Source organism: Microtus ochrogaster, linkage group LG1 (assembly GCF_000317375.1).
Source record: "Microtus ochrogaster isolate Prairie Vole_2 linkage group LG1, MicOch1.0, whole genome shotgun sequence".
Lineage (NCBI taxonomy): Eukaryota > Metazoa > Chordata > Mammalia > Rodentia > Cricetidae > Microtus > Microtus ochrogaster.
The window spans coordinates 45,924,519-45,940,557 of record NC_022027.1 but is presented as its reverse complement, the minus strand read 5'-3'; the positions used below and the strand labels follow the sequence as shown (position 1 = coordinate 45,940,557).

Here is a 16,039-nt window from a genome sequence, read left to right as displayed (position 1 = left end):
GGCCTGGAGCTGGGGGTCATCTGATCACCCTTTCTCTTCCACTCTCTACACTAATCCACCATGAGCTCCTGCCTATTTCATTAAAAACAGGATATTCCCAATGGCTCCCTGGATGTTGTGTCATGGCTGCACCACCTTCCAGCGACTGCGCCTGCTCCCACCTGCTCTGGAGAGACTTTTGTGATCGCCAATCTGTCCTACCTTCTGCCAAGTCCCAGAGGGTAGCCTCTGGTGTGGACAATGATGTTGTAACTAACTCACTGCAGTTTCTCTCTTCTGCATGTTATAATTAAAGCCCAAATTTCTGGAGGGCAGCAGACTGAGGTGCACACCAACACCCCACATGGGTGAGCCTCCCGCTTTTCACACCCTGACAGCCCAGGGTAAACTAGGAAAGCTTGTCTGTAGAGCCCGAAGGGGGGGTGGGGGCTTAGGTGAGCTGGTATGGGGGATCTGCTTTCTCCCTCTCTTCTCTCCCAGCCGTGTCCAGTGTGGTTCCACTCTGGGATGCCCACCACACAGTGGTTGCAAGGCACTCTGGGATGCCCACCACCAGTGGTCGCAAGGCACCCCAGAACCCTTCCTGAGAGCTGGAGGGAGCAACCCCGGGTGTAGAGTGTGAGGATCCACTATAATTTCCTTCTCATTAAGGAACACACAGCTGCACAGGCTGCTGTGAGGGAGAACCTGTCTTTCCAGCTAGAGGACAAGACGGGGTCCCTGGGAGCTGGACCAGATGCTTGAACATCTAGGCATGAACTCACGGTGCCTCTGGGCTCCCCTTTACGCTGCACATGGAGGAGAAACAGAGCAGAGCAAAGGCTCCGAGAACTGCACTGCGCCAGAAATGCTGCTCCAGACCCAAGCTGAAGCTCTAAGGGAACCGGGCAGTGATGGCGCACGCCTTCAATCCTAAAAGTCGGGAGGCAAAGACAGGCGGATGTCTACACAGTGAGTTCCAGGACAGTCAGGGCTATACAGAAAAAAATCTGTCTCTACAAAAAACAAAAACAAAACTAACAACAACAATATCCAAAAACACAAAACAAAAAGACCACCGGCAGAATAAAGACAGGAAAGTGAACTTGAGGTCAGACCAAGAGAAACTATCCAATCTGAAGAACAGAGCCCCATTTATCCAGAGCAGTATAAAAAGCTCTAATATCGTATCACTGTGCTCCTGAGAGAATATTAAGTATGCATAAATATTTAAATTAATGCATAAAAATATTGAAAGAAATAGTGGCTGAAAATGCCTCAATTGTGATGAAAAGGTGCCTATCAAGAACGCACACACACCACAACCAAAGTGATGACAGCCAAAACACAGCCACAACAAGATCACATTTAAAGCTGGACATTGCTTCTCACAGTAACAAATAAGGCAACAACAAGTCTACAAGATGAAAGACTAGAGAATGGTGGGCCCAGAACTCCACGTCCAGTGAAACATCCTTCAGGAGTGACAGCATCCTGGGGACGCACAGATGGACGTTCCAGCACTGCAGATCTGCTCTGAAGAGATGCTGAGGACTCTGTCTCAGGATGAGAGGAAGCAAGGCCAGAAGTGCAGTGCAGTAGAAACGGGGCACAGAGAGAGAGGAGCCACGGCCGCTCTCAAAAGCGATGCACTGAAACAGTCGGAAATGCTGCTGTCATTTCCTTCACTATAGAAGTGTCGATAAAGTATTGGTGGAATTTTTTGTAAAGAAAAATTAGGGAAGCACACAAAACCATGCAGCCTAGTGCTAATTTACTTCCTGAGAGGATGACTCAATCCTATGAAAGTCATTTTAAAGAGCAGTTGAAACATAAAATGAGGAGCTGGAGATGGCTCGGCAGTTAGGAGCACTTGCTTCTGAGTGCATCTGGGTTCTGTTTCTAGCACACACAGAGAGTTCCAGAGGTTTGACACTCTTCTGACCTCCATAGCACCAGGCATGTATGTGATGTCCATACATACATACATAACTTACACAGCCAAAACACCTATACACATAAAATAAGGCTTTATTAAAAATGAAGATGAGCAAAAGCGCTGTGTACTTTCTTCTTCGCTACTGTAATGCAGAGGTCTATGTGCAGGACAACAGGACAGAGGACAACACTCAGTTGAAGATATCACGGCAGCACAGCACAGCACATGGGACGGTGTAAGACCCACAAAATGGGCAGTCAGTGGGATCTGAATGAGAAACCTCTGGTTGAAAACTGTGTTGTAATGGCTGTTGCAACACACAGCCCTGAACTCACAATGCTGAAGCAGCAACAGGGAAAATCTGGTAGGGTGCCCTCAAGTCTCCGTTCCTAGGGGTGGTAGTGGTAGGATGCCCTAAGTGTTTCCATTTCTGGGGGTGGTGGTAGGGTGCCCCTTAAGTCTCCATTTTGGAGGGGGGCGTCTACATGCTGTGGTTGCAGCCAGCACATCAGGAAGAGGCATGTTCTATGCACTAAGTAGGCTCACACATCAGTGTTCCCTGGCATCAACGACACAAGAGCGCACATCCCAGGCTCACTGAAGCAAGCTGCACGCGTCCTTTTGCAGGGGGCATGCCTGGACCTATGGAGGGCTGTAGGCAAAGCAGAAGGGTTCTCTGTCCTGTAGACACAGCCTGGCCATGTCTCCACGGTTTGTGGGGAGACTGTGACAACAGCAGGGTCATTTTAAAAATGTCCAACATTTAAAGTTTCTGTATAGGTACCAAACGCTAACAATTACATTTCAACCCTGTGAAAGCTGCGGGGATATACGAAGGTCAGTCTTCTCTTTCCTCGAAGGGTCTGGCTTCTTCCCCTAATCAAATGTAAGAGCCTCTAGTTTTCCTCGTGAATGAACTCCGACCAGTGGCTGAGAACAGCGTCAGAATCCCTGGACTATGTGGTGCCAGGAACCTGGGGTCCAGTTCCAGCTGGGAGATCTTTAATAACTAACTCAGCCTCTCTAAGCTTTCTTTCATCATTTGCAAAATTAGAATGACAGTAACTTACCTGTCCCGTCCACTCACAAGAGACCTCTGAGAACTCTCACAAGCCATCAGGTGGGAAAGGTTCGCCCCATGCCTTAGGGGCTGGTAACCGTGCCCCTTACAAGGACCTTCACTACCTTCGGGGAAACAGCAGAACAAGTCCACAGTACCTTCTTCTCGTTGACGTCCTCCTGCTCCTCCTCCTCAGGCTCCGCCTCTGGCATGTCTTTGATTTTGTTCAGCAGCTCCGCCTTGGCTGCGGACACACTGTAGTAGGCAGGGCAGCTGACCAGCATGCCCACGGCTTTCCTGTCATCGCTCCTGAAACACACGGCACAAGGTCAGAGCAGCTTTTCCGCATCTGGCCCTTCAGAATGTGCAACAACTTCTACTGAAGCTCTTCCCAGGAATGATAGCTGATGGCAAATTATTTGTCAATGAGCGATTATGATGTGCTGGCCCCTAAAGCCAGAAAAACCCAGGATGATGGAAACCCAGGGCTGCGGACAGAAGTGGCAATCGGGGCTACAAGTCATGCAGCTTCTCTTCATGATTCTTTTGTGATAACAACCCTGACACTCCTTACTTCACAGAAAGACAGTGTGGACTGATGGGAAAGACGCCCAAGGTATGGCACAACCCCAGACTACCGGCCCTTCCTATCCCCCCTTCTCCAGAATGTCTCTGATGCTTGAATACATACATTTTCATCTTCAGCAAGCCTCACAGCATACCACACTACAAGCCTGTGAAATCTGGAGCCTGCTGGGTTTTTAACAGTGAACTAATACAAAACCTAGTCCTCAGCCGGGTATGGCGGTGCCTGTCTGTAATCTCAGTACTTGGGAGGTGGAGGCAGGAGGATCAAGATTTTGAAAGCAGGGCTGGAGAGATGGCTCAGTGGTTAAGAGCACTGACTGCTCTTCCAGAGGTCCTGAGTTCAATTCCCAGCAACCACATGGTGGCTCACAACCATCTGTAAAGAGACCTGGCGCCCCCTTCTGGCCTTCGGGCACACATGGAAGGAATGCTGTACACATAATATTTTTTTTTAAAGAAGAATTTGAAAGCAGCCAAGGCTACTGCATTTCTGCTTTTCAAGAGAAAAAGAAGAAGAAAAAGGGAGGAGGGAGGGAGGAGGAGGAGGCAGAGGAAGAAAAGGAATTAGAGTAAAACTGGTGACAGGCTCAAGGTGTCCAAAAAAACTGGGAACCGAGAAACATGGCCTCTCACGCTATTTGTTTTACCATAACTGAGTTTTTTCATAGTCTAATTCACTTTTGAGGAGTTGGGGATGGAACCTAGGTCCTCATGCATGCTCAGCAAGTGTTCTACTGTTACAACCTCAGCTCAGATTACAGTTCGGACACCACCTGATGAATAAACGGCTCGCAGAAGTAAGCTGGGTTCTCCTGGAGAGAAATCTTAACTCTTCGATCACGTGCTATTATTTAACTCTGACCCTGTGATCTTACTCAAGAATAAAGAACCACGCAGACAAACATTTTACCATTTCCTCTCGGTGGCTGATCTACATGTAAGCCAACTGATTAGGAAACTGGACAAAGCCTTCAAAGATGCGTTCCTGTGCCATAGGCCACTCACAAATCTACCGTCACAATGCTTAGTCTTGTCACAGCAGGACTTTGCTCACTTCCACCAGAAGGTGGCGCATGCCATCTTTCTGAAGGTTTCACCACCAAATTCACCAGGGAACAAAAACTCTCAAAGACGTTTTTCTTAGACTACACTGTGAAATGACTTGGGTCTTCGTGCAGCAAGTAGCCAGGTAACAGCGTGACCACTTATACCACAGTGAGCTGCATGGCAGACCCATCCTGGAGCCCTTGTGGTGCCCAGTGGACCACCCTGCACAGTGCAGGTATTCAGTGATGATTGCTACAGTGTCTCTGCGGAGAAGGGACCACACCTACCGCACCTAAGGTAGCCTCCACTCTCCAAATCTGAAACTGGAGAGGCAGACGAGGTGACCACAAGGCCTTGAGTTAGAAGAGCTCTGAGAACGTAGCTCTTTTCTCCCTCCCACCCAACAAAGCACAACATTCTTGCTACTGATTCAGTGAGAATCAGCTGGAAGTTTCTAGACTGCAAACCAGTATCTGGGTGAAACGTTCTGTTTGTATTTCGTCTGGAATTGCTTACTGCTGAGTCTCAAGTCTGTCAATACAGAGTTTTCACTGAAAATAAAAAGGAAATAAAGCCCACTCTACTCTTCCTCCAATCAGTCTTAAATCAAGTATCCACACAATGGGAAACACCACTGCTCACAGTGCTCCTTCTGTGGCCGGGTGCTAGAGCTGTGTTCTAAGACCAGGGGAGGGTTTGGGAGCCTCCAGAGCAGGGGCTAAGGGGCCCTTCATTCCCTCTGAAACCTCGAGTTTCAGGATTTGAGCAAATGCTCACCTTAGTGCCTGAAAGTGAATGTCCTATATACATCCATTTCTCTAAGCCCCTCCCTTTTTCATCATCATCACCATCATCATTGTGGTTTTTCAAGACAGAGTTTCTTTGAGTAGACCAGGCTGGCCTCAAACTCAGAGATCCACTTCCTCTGCCTCCTGAGTGCAGGGATTAAAGGTGCACATCAACATGGCCCAGCAAGGCTCCTTTTTTTTTTTTTCTCATAAGGATTGTCCACTGTTCCTGTGGAGGCCTCAGATATGCCCACATCTCCTTGCTCCCCTCTCAGCACTGGGCCTAGGGGAGCTCCCTGAAAGCATAGCTATTACAACAGGCAATCATGTGTTTGCTGAGTTAGGGACAAGTACGATGGGTGAGAAAGCAGGAAGTCAGGGTTCAAATCCAGTTGCTCCCACTCACACTCTGGGGCTTTGGTGGATGAAGACATTAATATTCCTCTGTGTTTCAGAAGTGCTCGTGACGGTGAGAGGCAGTAAGGCTCACGGGAAGATGAGGCTACTAATGGCTGTGGACAAGCAGACCAGGGGCAGCACAGCGGGAACCCTCCTATCTAACGAGGACTCCTACCGCTCTCCTCTTTGCTGCTGGGCCTGTGTCCCGAGAGCACGCCCCTAAGCTCGCAGGGAACGTCCGCACTTGGTCAGTGACCTGTGGAAGTAAGAACGTCACTCAAGTACTCCAAAAGCCCTGAGCCCACAGGACTTCGGCTGTGAGAACTTACCTCTTGGCTTCACAGCCTGTCTGTCTGGCGGCTGTCTCCAAGGCTTTCCTCTTTGCGCCACTCTCCCTCAGCACATCGGCATCTCTGGGGAACAAGCCCTCCATCAGGTCCATTGTTGTCTTCATTCTGGAGTCCGGGTCCAAAATGTCTGCCAGAGATTTGTCTTGATGGACAATCTCCTTGGCAAGAGCTTCTGTTCGGATATCTTCCGAGGTCTTCTGGGGCTCGGCATGGATTTTCTTTCCTAGATCCTGAGTTCTAGCGACAGGCTCATGGATGAGGCTTTGGGTCTGGCTGGGAGAGGCCTGCTCGCCGAGAGAAGCGGTGAGCTGCGGCTGAGCATTCACGTCGGCAGGTGTGCTGGGCTCGGCTTCTGAACCTGCGGCTGGAGCCTGGGGTGGTTTGGGAGTCGTTAGGTGACCACCTTCGGAATGGACTGCACTAGGCTTGTGCCTGTCCTTTGAGACTGTCACCATGGGAAATTGGCAGGAACTACTGGGGAAAGAAAAGACAGTGTGGTTAAAGGGAAGAGTCAACAGAAGCTGAAGGTGAGAGCAGAGAAACTGTGAGGAAGGGACTCTCACCAGGGCTCCAGCTTCCCAGATCAGGAGTGGTGTGAGGAGACACATCATCTGCGGTGCTCTCCAAACCATGAGCTCTAGGGGCCTTCTCCTGAGCCCAGGGCTGGTCTACCCAGACACACTAGCAATTCAATTTGACAAATGTTTCTATTGGGCTCTGGAACTTTAAGGTACAGATGGACAGAAAATAGTGGTGGTGACCTTTGTGGCATTCAGAAGATGTTACCCCATAGACATTTTGTTTATGTTTGTTTTTGAGACAGAGTCTCTATATATAGGTCAGGCTGTCCTGGACCTCACAGAGATCCACCTGCTCCTGCCTCCTCAGCACTGGGATTAAATGCCTGGCCCCACAGAGTGATTTCTTGCTTTTTCTTTTGACATTTATTTTATTTTACATGTATTTACTTGGGGCGCATGTGTGCTTAGTATATGTATGTGAAAGGCAGAGGACAGGTTCTCTCCTCTCACCATGTGGGTCTTGGGAACAAACGCGGGTCATCAGGCTTGGTGGCGAGCTTACTAACTGAGTCATCTTGCTGAACCTCAAGGGGAATTCTGTGAACAATCACCAGGCTCAGACTGTTGAGAAATGCTTGTTCCTCGTTAGCTTGGCTTCCGTCACTTCTTCCAACTAACTAACTAACTAACTAACTAACTAACTAACTAACTAACTAACTCACTCACTCTACTGACCGTAGCTCCATCCTGTATCTCTGTGGATATGGAATGCCCATACACAGAAGGTGACCCTCACAGCTCAGCCTCCTCTTTGAGAGGCTGCCCCCAGGGTGTGTGTGTCCAGTGCAGCCACTGGCTAGGGAGGGAAACTTACGCTGGGGTTTAGAACCAGGAGACCCTTACAGCCAGACAGAAGTCATGTTCTCCCCTGTCTGTTCTGCCAGCAATAAAACTGTGTTTCTGAATTCTAGTTTTTATTTCTTTAACTGATCCAAAACTCAGTCAGGCAAAGAGGAGTTGGGTCTTGGCTCTTGAAAGCCTCACTTCTCAATACACAATAACCACTAGCCCCGCAAGGCAAGCAAATGGATGGTGGTGCTGGCTTCATGAGATGAGCCAGCATAAAGAATGGGGCTCCCTGGGCACCCTGGCTGTGGACACCTGTGAACGAAGGATGACACCCCCCACCCTGTTCAAAGGCTGGCCTGGAGCAGCTGCGCACTCACCTGCTGCTGGCATCCTTGTATGCTTCACTGTCCAGCACTGCCTCATACAGGACTTGGGGAGGAGGTGGAGGAAAGTCGTCTGAGCTGTTCACTAGGGTTTCCTGGCTCAGTGGAGGAGGTAGAGGTGGAGGTGGGGGAAGAGCTTCAAATGTGGGGCTTGAAGTAGCCCTGGGGTGCAAGTCCTTCACAAACACTTCGTCCTCGTAGTCCCCTCGGGGTGGTGGGGAAGCCTGCAGGGCTGACTCGGATATCCTGAGAGAGATCCTCCCTGGAGTGTCTGGGTCCACAGTGCTGCAGGAGCTCAGCAGACTCTGGTTTTTATAGTGCTTCAGGTCTGCAAACCCAGGCGCCGAGGCGTCCTCTGAAAGGCCATCTTCCCTGACTGCAGGGGCCCACTTTGTCCAAGATGGAAGGGGGCGCTGAGGCAGGGAGGCCCTCTTCCACATCCCCTCTTCCAGCCCATAATCTGGGCTACTGAGCTCATGGCATTTTGGGCTGGGAGGCTGGGTCAGACTCTGGCCATCGTTTCTGTGGGTCACTGCAGGGGCAGAGGGCGGAAGTGGCTGTCGTCCAGGCTGACCGCTCCTTTCAGTCTGCTGATCGATGGTAAGCTGTGACCGGGAACTGGAGGGGACAGGTGGTGGCAGAGGGGAGCTGGGTGGGGCTACGGAGGCAGCTCTGACATCTAGAAAGTGGCCCTGCATTCCTGCTGAAGGTGGCCTAGAGCAAGGTGTTCTAAGCTGCTTCGGGTGGTCTGGGATTCCAGAACATTCGGTAGGAGCTGAGGAACCAACAGTGGATTTGCAGCCTGAGCCATTCCAGCAAGGGGTAGGACGGTAAAGGGGCAACGCCGGCTCTTTCTGGCCTCTATCTGAGCAATTGGCAGACCTGGAACAAGGCATAGACCAAGGGTTAGAGCTCTACACAAAGGGCAAACACCGAGTGTCAGAAACAGGGTGAGGCCCTCACCCCAGAAGCCGAATACCTTCCTGAACCAAGTTAGACAGGGCAGACAGCCAGAGCTCCCTCAGGCAGTACCAGTGCGGCCCTTCTTTCACTAACCCTCCCGCACAACCCAGGCTCCTCCAGGACACACATGGAAGGCAGTTGAACACAGGCTGTAGGAAATGAAGGAAGAAGGAACATATGTCTTCAGCTTCTTTTGGACCACTTTGGGGAGCTGCTCTGGTCTCTGGGAGAAAGCCTGAAGCCTCACTGTCTCCCTGAACCACCCCAAGGGAGGGGTCTGCCTGGGGAGCATCTGCATGGCTTCTGAGTCTGAAGCTTTGATTATAGCATTCTCTGTTCTCTAAGTCTCTCAGTGTCCTCATTTCCTACGACAAAGAGGGATAACCAATAAAAAGGAGGGAGATGCCCCCTAAGGAGCTAATTCTCTGCAGGAGACTAACAGTGAGCAAGACCCTACATGGTGCCTCGAGCAAGTGTCTGTAGTCACCAAGGAAACCCAACAACCAACAACTGCCACCTTTGCTATTGAAATCAGAGACAGACAGACACACACACACACACAAAACCACACACGTGTGTACAGAGGTGGAGGGAAGAGGTGAGGAGAGGAGAGAGTACAGGGGAGGAGAAGGGAGAAAGTCTGGAGTACTGCACCCTGGACCTGTGATGTGGCAGCTAATGTGTGGATTAAGAAGACAAGCTCTAGCAAACCCTGTCATTTCTGAGTTCTGTATCTGCAGTTCCCAGCTGGCTGTGGCAGGGAACCTGGGGAGGAGATGACATCTTTCATTTAGCCCACCTGAGGCCCCGGATGGAGCTGCGGCTCTCTCATACATCCCCACAGCAGTTGGCCGGAGAAGCACGGCCATGCGCGTGCCTTTACTTTTGTTAGGTACGGATGCCTGAGTGAAGAGCTTCTCGGAGCTTCTCCTGCTCAGACGTAGCCTCTCTCCATCCCTATGCCAGACCTTCTCCAGGGACCCTGCTACACCCCTGGGCTGTTCTGCACCTCTAGTGGATCGAGACAGCTCCTCTGCTATGCGTCTTCCTTCTGTTTGGGAAGTTTGGCATCCCTAGCACCTAGCAGAAGGTGCCCTGTCGGTGCATGTCTGAAGAATGGTATGTCTTCTGCCCAGTCACTGTCCAGACTGGAGGACAGGAGCTGTTTTACATTTAGCATCGTAGCTGGGTGTGGGTATATACCTATAGCCCCCAGCACTAAGGAGACTGAGGCAGGATTCAAAGTTCCAGGCAAGCTTTTTGGGGTAGCTAGCAAATTCCTAGACTATAGGGAGAGAATTTTTCAAAACAAACAAACAAACAAACAAACAAACAAACACTTAGCATCCTCTAGGGGTCACCTTGCCTGCTTTCAGAGATTTAATGTTAGTATGGTCAGTGTCTAAGAATTAGACTGGCTCCTTAATGGGTGTTGTATTAGTCTGTGTTTATGATGTCCCCTTTAAAAGCCTCTAGACATACATCATAAACACAAAATGATACAATACCCAGTAAGGAGCCAATTCAAAACTTAGCCTCTTTTAGTTTATGTTTGACCTCGCTCACCATACTAACATTAAGTCCCTTTGGAAGCAGGATTTACATTCAGTGTTTCATTTGGTTGAGCTTCTTCACGGTGACTGTTTCTGTTTCTCAGGAATGATTTTAGGGTAAAAACAAAGCACCTTCGCTCATTTAGCTAACATAATCCAGGTTCATATATGACAGATTTCTTCTCGCTGTCTCTACCACGATCTGTTTACACAGCCATTCCCCGACGGAGACTTGAGTCCTTGACGATCTCTGACTACTGTCAATAGTAAACAGTTCCGCTATGAACTTCGCGTGTGAGCCTCTCTGACTCGGCTTTCCATTCTCTGGATATATGCTCGGGACTGCTCCTGTTGGATCCGATGCTAGCTCCGTTTTTAATGCTTTTAGGAACCTCCAAGCTCTTTCTGTACTGCCACCACCTTACATTCCCACAGTTCACAGGGTTCCGACCCCTCACCCTCTATTGCCACACACACGTACATACCTAGATCCAGGGCCAGCCAAACAGCATGGGTCCTTCACAAAACCAAAGCTACTGTCGTCCCTCAGCAGCACATCCTGGAAGCACAAGAAAAGGGCAACACTGAGTACAGGAAGGAAAGAGCAGGAACCTGCATCCTGACCTCCTGCGGTAGGGATGCTCCGGCTGACTCCTCAGATCTCCAGGAAGATTGCTGACAGCGGGCACTGGGGAGGAGACAGGCCCAAGGTCAGAAGTGGGAGTTGACATGAGAACCTCCTCTGATTGCTGCAGGCACCCCTCCCCCCCCCCAGGAACCTCTATCATGGAAGAGGCGTCTGATAAGGGTTATTTTGGAGCTCACAATTGAATTCAATGGGGCAAACTTTTGAAATGGCAACAAGGGGAGATGGGAAATAGGAAAGACAATGGGGAAAGTTACAATTTTGCAGACTTTCAAGTGTTCTGAATAGGAACTAATTTGTAACTGAGCAACAGTAAACTCCCCCAAGCCTCCCCATTATGGAGATCAGTACTCTCAGGGTAGTTTTTGTTTTTATGTGAGTAGATTTGGTGTCTTGAAAGGGTTAATACTGCAACACTGATGGTGTAAAATCCGTCCCATGCGATCTGGTCATGGTGAAGAGGAGACTGTTGCTATGGACGATAATGTAATCAGTTCTCTATTATTTACAGTAACAGGACATTACACTCTGAACCTAATTTTAGTAACTTATTCACTATTAACTCGTCTAATGGGATAACTGCCTTTTACTTCCTTATCCATGACTTTGACTGGGTGGAAGAGGAAACTCATAGTCAGTGAAGACTCAAATGTTGCTGGCTAGGGAGGTAACAAGTGGACATAGTGCTTAGTAGGAGCTGGAGTCCAATTCTTAGAACTCACATAAATGCTGGCGGTCATAGTGGACTACCTGAGATCTAGCACTCCAGAGACAGGGGGTCCCCAGAGCAAGTTGGCTAGCTAGATTAGTTACACTCATGAGCTCTGAGTTCAACTGAGAGACCCAGATGCTGTCTCACTACCACCAGCCCAGCAAAAAACAAGAATCATAGAAAGATTTTCAATGTCAACCTTAGGCCTCTTACGCATGCACACACAAATACACATATACACATGTCCTGCAAACACATACACGTGTAAAGCAAGCAGTCAAAGACTGGATGGAGATAGAGTCCAATGGTGGAATGCTTGCCTAGCATGCATGAGGCCCTAGGCTCAATTCTCAGTACTGCCTCTCCCCTCCACCGCTGCTCCCAAAAAGTCCAGGGTGATCACACGCAGAAGAAGCGAATGCCCAGACGTTAATGACTGCACCTTACCCTTATCAGACACTGTGTTAAAGATTTTACACAAAATATTATCTATTTGACATTTCCACTAAAATTTGCATGCATATGTGCATGCATAAGTACACATGTACATATATGACCAAGTATGTGACTACAGCTCAGAAATACTGCTTACAGTGGAGCCAACAGAGGGAACTAGGATTCAAGCCAGGACCTCTTCAAAGCCCAAGATCTTTCTGTGGAATTGCAATGGGTTAAATGTAGCTGGTAGATGCGAACAGGTCTAAGCATTTGCAGATGAAGTCCACACACTGACGCATTATTGCTGCAGGACAGAAGCTCCTGTTTTCAGGACCCTACAGTCCTCTAAGCCTCCCCCCCCCCCCCCCTCCCTGAGCCAGTTTCTGCCAACAGTTAACCTGAAGCACCTAGAATCCACGTGAGCTCCTGGCACAGTAAACTTTATTCCTATCTTTACACTTAATTACATCCTTGGGGTTGCGGTACGTGAAAGAAGATAACCTTCTGCACTCTGTGTGATTTGGCCTGGAAAGGATCTTTATGTGGGTATGCATTCCCAACGGGGGGGGGGGCGCTAAATCCAATAATCAGCTATGAGAGAATTTATCAACCTTCCTGGTAATCAAGATACCCCTCGCTCATCTCCCACCCCCACCCTCAAAGCACTGGGCCTTGAACATGCCAGGCAAGCTCATTGCCACTGAGCCATATCCCCAAATATTATTTGGACAGAAGGAAGGAAAATGTCTTCTCAGCCTAGTATTTACCCGAGGTGGATGTCCTCGTGTGTGTTTTCACTGTCAAAGAATCTCGACTTTCTATAAACTGGTGTAAAGAATGGATGAGGGCAACAGAGAAAAGCACTGGCTGTAGGAAAACACAGCCACAGGCAGATACTAACCTGGTAAGCAACTAATTTTTGGTAATTATTTCAGAACCGACTTAAAGAGGCAGACAGAGCTCTGTGAGTTCAACCAAACAAAAGCAAGGGAATCTAAACCAATCTGCTAGCTCTCAGCACACCCAAGACTGTAACCTGAAGTGGATAAAATCCCAATCCTGACTCTTCTTGAGGGGCTCCAAGTTTAATATCTGTGACTACCAAAATACAGAGATTGCAATAGTTTTCTACTTTAGGGTATTAGTTTCTAATATCTACTAAAATGAATTAGGAATCCACATGAAAAATTAGATTTTTAAATGTAAGTAATAACTGATAAACACTAAAATGGAATCACTTTACCACCTGATGTTCTCAGACACAAGATGTCTTGCCATCTTTTCCGCATGCCAGTCTGTTTATTCAAGGAAACAGCATGGCTTAATGACTTTTAAGACCAGAGCAAGGCAGTGTTGCTCAAACATGATTCTCTGCTACCGTGGGCGGATTTTGAACTCTTTCTAGGCACCATTTACCTCTCTTTAATGTAACAGTAATAGTATCAACCTCGCTGCATAGACAAAGACTAACTTTACAGTTACACAATAGTACGATGACTGGCACACAGTAAAAACTTGATTAGTGTTGGTTATCTGTAATTCTACAATTCACAGAAAGTCAAGTCTCTTAATTATGCTCAAGTCTCAATGGGTGCTTACTATCTGCTGCTACAAACAACTTACTGGCTATCCCAAAGAATCAAGCCTACAACCAACATTACGGTGTGAGCCACTAAGGTCCTCGGCAACTTACTGAGTGTCATCCCACCTCACCATGAAGGTGGAGGGCTCTGAAGATGCAGTCCAGATGGACCAGAGAAGCCCCTGCCTCAGAAGTAAGTTAGCCAGAGTTTATTTTAAAAACAGGCTCCTCTATATTTTAAAGATTTTATTTTTTTGTATGTGTAAGGGTTCTGTCTGCATGTATGCCTGTGCACCACTGAATGTACGGTGTCTGTAGAGGCCAGAAGGTGTTGGGTACCCTGGAACTGGAGTTACAGATGGCAGGGAGCTGTCATGAGGCTGCTGAGTCCTGAAGCCCCATCTTTGCAGTAAGTGCTCTTAACCAGCCCTGAGAGACTGCTGTATTTTAACCTACGCAGTGAAGACATGTAAGATTCTGTCTGGCTGTTGTTGCAGCTCTGCAGGACCCAGCACTAAGATGCTGGCGTTGGCCAAGGTCTCGCTGATGTCTGTGGGAAGGAGCGAGAGTCTAATGAGACCGAGGCTCCATCTCTAGCAGTCACTGGTGCTGCAGCTGCTCTCTTCAAATGAAGAGGAATGCAGGAAGAAAGGGGAATGGGTGTTCCATGTTTCAGAGAAAATACCAAGGAAGGAGGGAGCGGCCCCTTCTTGTCCAGTTTTCAAGTAGCTCTCAGGCTATTTACAGTTCAACACAGTGGCCTCTGCGTTATTATTTCAGGCCTCCGGATCATCACCACAGAAGTCAAGGGAACTGGTTTCATGATGACTTGTTTTGGGGACAGAAAGTACCCAACTGACCGAATTCTGAGAAGGGCTGTCAGATGTTAATAGAGTTGTTTAATTCCCCAGTATGTGAGCGCGCGCGCGCACGCGCACACACACACACACACACACTAAAGGTTATAAAATCTTCCACACCAGCATCTGATTAATAAGAACAAATCGGGTTCTCCGAGTATCATAAGCTCAGTACCAGAATTAAACTCCACAGAGCCTTGGTTTTAACTCAGTCTGTATGTATTCGGTTACTCACCTTGCTTGAGTTCACTGAAGCTAGAAGAAAAATCCTTTATTAACTGAACCTTTACTAAAAATGTACATAGCTATAAAAATCATAATTCACCTTGACTCTATAACCCAAGTATTATGCAGTAAGAATAATTTTGTTTCTTTTCTCTGCCCCCCCCCCTTCCAGTGTTGACCAACCAGGGCCTTATACCTGCTGGCCTTCTCTTGCCAAGCTATATCCTAAGGCCCCTTGCTCTGTTTTAAGCTCAAATAAGGATAAAGATGAAGAGGATGCACGAAGTTACCCCACACATCCCTAGTCAGGCCAGGACTAGCTGCTGGGCCGGGAAGCAGTTCAGGAATGAGCGCTGACGCGGAACAGCACAAAGCAGGTCTCTCATCCTGCGTGCTCCCCCTCGGCTGCGGCTGCATAGTCCTCCATTAACAATTACAGGTGCTGCCCCTCACTAGAGGAACACCTAAGTGCTATTCTGTGTTCAGTTACCTTTCTAAAAACAGTTTCGCAAATAACACAGAGTACTTGATTGGGACTTGAAGAAACCTTACCACTTCTCCAAAACAAACTAAAAGTTCACTTGACGTCTATGTCCAAGTGACCAGCTTATGAAATATTGGGGGGTGTGGGGAACAAGCCACAAAGCATTCAGTCATCCAGCCAGTTCCCCAAGGCAGAATAATGACATTTAAACACAAGGAAGATTATTTTTTGTCTATCTTTTTTTTTATCTTTTTGTTTTTTTGAGACAGGGTCTCATTACATAGCCTTGGTTATCCTAAAATCCATTATGTAGATCAGGCTAGATTTGAACTCACAGAGATACATCTGCCTCTTGAGTGCTGGTAATAAAAGTGTTTGCTACCACACCTGGATTTTTTTTTTTAATAATCATATAGTCTTTGCAGTATTGGGAGAGAAGAACAAACTGTTTGGACTTCTATGTAGTAAACTACTGCTGTAAAAATCAGCTGAAAAATCTTGTTCCTATGTTCCCATGGATTTTACCTGTAGGGAAGAAAGAAGCACAGCCAACTCTGATTGCCTCTACGGATTTTTTTGGGGGGGGGGGTTTCGAAACAGGGTTTCTCTGTGGTTTTGGAGCCTGTCCTGGAACTAGCTCTTGTAGACCAGGCTGGTCTCGAACTTACAGAGA

General features: G+C 48.2%; 1 protein-coding gene across 3 annotated transcripts in view; it reads right to left on the bottom strand.

Moving 5' to 3' along the window:
• Nucleotides 1-16,039, bottom strand: part of Shroom3 (shroom family member 3) — a 291,035-nt gene that overhangs the window by 6,552 nt on the left and 268,444 nt on the right. For 2 of the 3 annotated variants that reach the window (XM_013350909.2, XM_026785147.1), the window contains 4 exons: nucleotides 10,905-10,978; nucleotides 7,898-8,785; nucleotides 6,130-6,624; nucleotides 3,137-3,287 (listed from right to left, as the gene is read on the bottom strand). In XM_013350909.2, coding sequence (XP_013206363.1) covers nucleotides 3,137-3,287; nucleotides 6,130-6,624; nucleotides 7,898-8,785; nucleotides 10,905-10,978 — 1,608 coding nt within the window. The remainder of the gene's footprint in view (nucleotides 1-3,136; nucleotides 3,288-6,129; nucleotides 6,625-7,897; nucleotides 8,786-10,904; nucleotides 10,979-16,039) is intronic. The other variant, XM_026785145.1, reaches the window with a different exon arrangement.